This window comes from Lissotriton vulgaris, chromosome 4_1 (genome assembly GCF_964263255.1).
Source record: "Lissotriton vulgaris chromosome 4_1, aLisVul1.2, whole genome shotgun sequence".
NCBI lineage: Eukaryota > Metazoa > Chordata > Amphibia > Caudata > Salamandridae > Lissotriton > Lissotriton vulgaris.
Window position 1 is genome coordinate 1,515,543,363 of NC_141691.1, and position 6,000 is coordinate 1,515,549,362.

The following is a 6,000-nucleotide window of genomic DNA, read 5'->3' on the forward strand; positions in this document are numbered from 1 at the left end:
ATACTAACTACTGTTTCTTACAGATATATCGTTACCGAAGGTAAGTAACTTGTGCATCTAAAAGAAACAGGTTAGTATTAGATTCCTTACCTTAGAATAGATACTCCAGCAATACCAACCCCGGTGGTGGGTCTGCAAACCAATGCTCACACCAGAAAGTCCTGGAGAACGGAACGGCCAAAGAAGCCATCTCTCCGGACTTGGCTGTCCAGGCAGTAGTGTCTTGCGAACGTGTGCAGCGAGGCCCACGTAGCTGCCTGACAGATGTCGTGCAAGGGACTCCCCGACCCAGGGCAGTAGTAGCTGCTGTGGCCCGAGTGGAATGTGCCCTCCGCCCACCAGGAGGCTCCTTTTTAGCGAAAGAGTAGCATACCTTGATGCACAACACGACCCACCGAGAGATGGTCCGCTTGTGCACCGCCCGACCTTTCTTAGCGCCCACGTAACCAACAAAGAGTTGATCATCCACCCGGAACTGGCGTGTGCGATCCAAGTAGAATGAGAGCGCACGTTTTGGGTCCAGACGGTGGAGCCTCTCTTCCCCTTTTGGTGGATCCGGAGGCGGAAAGAAGGTGGGCAAGGTGATGGACTGCCCGATGTAGAAGTCTGTGACTACCTTGGGCAGGAAAGAGGGTCGGGTCCGCAACACAACTTTGTCCAGATGGACAGAAAGGAAAGGAGGTTTAGAGGAAAGAGCCTGGAGCTCACTCACCCTCCTGGCAAAGGTGATGGCAACCATGAATGCAGTCTTCAGAGTTAGGAGACGAAGAGGACAGTTATTAAGTGGCTCGAAAGGAGCGCACATCAGATAGGTCAGAACAAGGTTCAAGTCCCACTGAGGCATCACGAAAGGAACAGGAGGAAACATATGAGTGATGCCCTTCAAAAACCTATTTACAACTGGGGACTTGAACAAAGAGGGCTGATCAGGGAGCCTTAAGGAGGTGGAAATAGCAGAGGTAGCCCTTGATAGTGCCCAGAGCAGAGCCCTGCTGGGCAAGAGAGAGAAGAAAGAGGAGAACCTCTGAAAGAGGGGTCGAAAGGGGATCCACAGCCTTTGCTGTGCACCATGCCACAAATTTGTTCCACCTGCATGCATATACCGATTTTGTGGAGGGACGCCTGGCTGCCAGAATCACATTACAAACTTCAGGAGGCAAGTCAAATGGCCTCAACTGCCGCAGCTCAATCTCCACTCATGTAAGTGGAGACTAGACAGGTTGGGTGTTGGACCGTCCCCTGCTGCTGCGACAGAAGGTCTTCCTGAAGAGGCAGACGAATCGGGGGATCGACAGACATGCTGAGTAGCTCGAGATACCAGTATCTTCGTGCCCAGTCCGGAGCCACAAGGATAACTTGGGCCCGGACACGTCTGATCTTCTTCAGCACTCTTGGCAGAAGTGGTAGGGCGGAAAGGCGTACAACAGACCGCAGCTCCACTTGCGACGAAAAGCGTCTCCGAGCGAGTGCCGCCTTGGAAATTCCAACGCGCAGAACTGATGACATTGCGCGTTCTCTTCTGTGGCGAATAGATCTAACCAAGGCTCTCCCCACTGCTGAAAGAGGCCTTGTGCCACGTCCGAGTTCAGGTGCCATTCGTGATCCATCATGCACCGACAGCTGAGTTTGTCCGCCCTGGCGTTCAGGGAACCTGCCAGGTGTTAAACCACCTGGGTCACGCCCTGATGTTCCTGCCACTGCCAGAGGCGCAGAGCTTCCTGGCATAGGGTCCACGACCCCACCCCGCCCTGTTTGTTGGAGTACCACATGGCGGTGGTGTTCGTGAACACCTGCACTACACTCCCTAGGACAGAGGGGAGAAATGCCTTCAGTGCAAGCCGGATCGCCCGCAGCTCCAGAAGGTTGATGTGGAGCCGGGACTCCGCTGGAGACCAGAGGCCTCTGATCTCCGCCTCTCCCATGTGGCCCCCCCAGCCCTGGAGGGACGCGTCCGTCACAACTACGTGCTCCGGTTGGGGTTGGAGAGGGATCTGCCGCTGACCCATTCGCAGTCCGTGAGCCACCACTGCAACTGTCTTGCAGTGCCCTCCGGGATCAAGACGTGGTCTGACAAGTTGCCCTGATGCTGGGCCCACTGAAACTTCAGGTCCCACTGCAGAGCCCGCATCCGCCACCGGGCGTGATGCACCAGAAGGATGCAGGAGGCCAGAAGCCCCAGAAGCCGCAGCGTCAACCTGACAGACTCGGGATAACGGCTGAAAGATCGGAATCAGAGCCTGAATATCCCGAACCCGCTGTTCGGGGGGATAAACCCGAAACTGCGCTGAGTCTATAACCTTTCCGATGAAAAAGAGCTTCTGAGAGGGACACAGGTGTGACTTCGGCACATTGATGGAGAACCCCAGCAGGTGCAGGAGGTCGGCCGTAGTCTAGAGGTGGCTGACTGTCTAGGGCGAGCCCGCCTTCAACAACCAGTCGTCGAGGTAGGGGAAGACTGAAACCCCTAACCTGCGCAGATGAGCTGCGACCACCGCCATCACTTTCATGAACACCTGTGGGGCGCTGGTAAGGCCGAAGGGGAGCATGGTAAACTGAAAGTGCTCGTGGCCTAACGTGAACCGCAGGTAACGCCGGTGGGCCGGCAGGACGGGGATGTGAAAGTAAGCGTTCTGTAAGTCCAACGCTACCATCCCGTCTCCCGGGTCCAGGGCAGCTAAGACATGAGCCAAAGTCAGCATCTTGAACTTATCCTTCCGGAGGAAGCCGTTGACGTTCCGCAGGTCCAAGATAGGGCGTAGGCTCCCTTTACCCTTCTTGGGAACCAGAAAGTGGTGGGAGTAACCACCACACCCTACTTCTTGCCCAGGAACGCACTCGATGGCCCCCTTGGCCAAGAGGGCCATAACTTCCTCTCGCAGAAGACTCAAGTGATCCTCCGACACGTGGTGGTACTGCGGTGGCATGGCTGGAGGGGTCGCCTCGAAGGGGAGGGAGTAGCCCCTTCGGACTATTTGCAGAACCCACCTGTCCGATGTGACGGTGCACCAGTGGAGGAGGTGATGGCGAACCCTGCCCCCCACTGGCGTCACATGGGCCTGAAAGCTCGGACTAGGAGGGTTTCGAGGCGGATGCTGCAGGGGTAGGTGTGGACTGACCTCACCATTGTCCCCGACCGCCGCCACGGCGGTTACCACGTCCGCCACCGCGCTGGATGTTAGTCTGCGGGCCGTGGCTGGCAGGACGTGTGAGGGTGCCCCTTCCTTTGCCACGAAAAGAGCGAAAGGCAACAGTTTGCTGGCGCGGGGCCGAGAAGCCCAAGGACTTTGCCGTAGCCCTGGAGCCCTTAAAGCGCTCAAGCGCACCGTCTGCCTTGTCGCCAAAGAGGCGACGGCCATCAAACGCCATGTCCATAAGGGTGTTTTGGACATCAGCCGAAAAGTTGGGAGACCTCAGCCAGGCATGGCGACGAATCACCACCGTTGTTGCCATCGCCCTGCCCAGCGAGTCTGTGGTATCCAGCCCACACCGGATTGAATACTGTGCCGCATCTCGACCCTCCACAAGGGCTTGGGTGAGTTTAGTCCGGACCCCCTCCGGACATTGTGGCAGCACGTCGGCGACCGTGTCCCACAGAGAGTGGGTGTAATGGCCCAAGAGGCAAGCGGTGTTGACTGACCACAACCCCCAAACTAAGTGAGGAGAAGATCTTTTTTCCATACTGTTCGTACCTCTCGGATTCCCGATCGGGGGGAGCCGTCGGGAATACGGTCTGGGAGTTAGCGGCCGGGATGACCAGGCTCTCTACAATATAGAAAGGACGAAACCTTTCCGCAAAACAACTATTTATCGCTTTTGCTCCGCCACATAAAGGCCATCCTATATCTACATCGGGCATTGCAAGGTGGATAGTCAAATGCATTCAAATATGTTATGCAAAAGCAAAAAGAAATATAACAATTCCTCCTAGGGCGCACTCCACACGCAAACTAGGGGCTTCTATTGCATTCTTCGGAAATATATCCATATATGATATCTGCAAAGCAGCAACATGATCCACACCTCACACTTTCACAATTCACTAGTATTTAGATGTGTTAGCAAGACAGCAAGCTAGTGTGGACCAAGCAGTTTTACGTACACTATTTCAGACCACTCCAACAACTAGAAGTTAGCCACCGCTTCGGGAGATAACTGCTTCTAAGTCGATGCACAGCATGTGATCTACAGCTCACATGCCTTGAACGGAAAATGCTACTTACCCACTATGCATCTGTTCCTGGAATGTAGATCTGTAGAGTAACATGAGCCTCCCCGGGTACCTATAGCTACTGCAGTGACATCTTACTTAGATACATATATACATGGCCATCTCTTACTACTCTCACTAACTCCATTATCACCCTCTGGGGCAAACAAACTAACAATGGAGTTGATGCCCATGCACACTATCACCGAAAGGAGGATTCACCTACCTCGTGACTGGAAAAGACTTCTTCGAACAAAAACGAAGTTGTAACATCCAGATCCAACACTAGATGGCAGGCTATGCACAGCTCTACATGCCAAGAACAGATGCATACTGGGTAAGTAGCATTTTCCTTTTTCGGGATCACTCGTGGGCTTCACAGCTGTTTCCTCTACAAACTGAAAGTAGGTTGAAAGCACAAAAATTTGGTAAAATGGGTTACCTGTTAAAAAAATGCCCAAACTGTGGTGTAAAAAAAATAGGTTTGTAAATGATGCTGTTCATGGTCCTGAAAGATGGTGACTTTCGCTTGGCAAACCTTTTATTGATGCCATTTTTAAGGGAAAGAAACCGAAAGCCCTATTTTCCTCCCAAAAAATAAAATATAGCTATATTTTGGCTATTTCCTTAGTCCCCTCCAGTGGAATCCACAAACCTTGCTTATATAAAAATAAATAAACTTAGCATTGTAGAGGGCAAAGGCCTAGCTGCGAAAGAGGTAACATGTTTGCTACCTATTGGAAAGTTTGTTCATCATAATGTAATTTTTATGACGACACAGTATTATCAGTGTGCTAATTGTTAAAACTGGCTATGTGTGTGTACAATTACCCTTACTGGAGCTACTGCTCACATTATATGTGCCCCTCAAAGCAATATTCTATTATTAAATGCGTGCAGTTATCAATAAAATGTATTTTCTCTTTCCACAGTTCTGCTAAAACGAGATGGAAAGATATCTGGACCAGTCTGGGAGATGCAGTTTTGTAATTAGCTTTAAAAATTAGGCTGAACACCTAGTTTTGAGAACGGAACAAGAGTATTTTGAAGCAACATTCATACCCCAATAAACGTGTTTTTAAAGCAATCATCACTTTCATAAATGACCTTCCTGTAATGGGTAGTAAGTAGGAAGTGTGCCCAATTTTGTGATGTATGTGTAAGAATATTTTTTCTTTTTTTTTATAAGTGTATTAACATTAAACTTTTATCAATTAACTTGTACCAATTTTTTGTTTATTTTACTTCTTTCTCTGGTGCATAAGTAGTTACTGAAATCCAACTCCCAAAATGGAAAAAGTTTCATATGGTTTCAAGTAATTGACATGGGTATTGCAAGGCTTTTATGTTCTATTGTAGTTTTTTCCAGTACCCTTTTATATTACTTAATAATTGATCAGTTAATACCTTAATTCTTTTGAGTAGATCACTCTGTTGTCCATGAGTCTTATTATTGTAATTAGTGTACTTTCACATATGAATTATTTAATTTTGTGGTTTAATGAAAGACTGTTTGAGCTTGCCATTTGATTGACCTATCAAGATCAGAGGATATCATTAAAGTCGATCTTTTCTTACCTTTTTTGTTCTTATTCTCTTGAATGTTCCGTAGATAATTTGATCAAGTTGCCATGAAAACCAAATTTCTAATAAGGCATACTATAAGTTGGGATTTTTGGCAAATTTCATTTATTTTTGTCACATAGTAAAAGAAATTCCTACCATTCAATTTAAATCACAGTATAGGTGATGTTACCAAGAATGGCTTTTAGTGAATAAATAATGTACCGCAA

General features: G+C 49.2%; 1 protein-coding gene across 1 annotated transcript in view; it reads left to right on the forward strand.

Moving 5' to 3' along the window:
* Window positions 1–5,784, forward strand: part of TCEA1 (transcription elongation factor A1) — a 228,554-nt gene extending 222,770 nt beyond the window's left edge. The window contains exon 10 of the mRNA XM_086965752.1: window positions 5,140–5,784. Within this exon, the coding sequence (XP_086821878.1) occupies window positions 5,140–5,148 (9 nt within the window). The 3' untranslated portion in view covers window positions 5,149–5,784. The remainder of the gene's footprint in view (window positions 1–5,139) is intronic.
* Window positions 5,785–6,000: the final 216 nt, after the last annotated feature.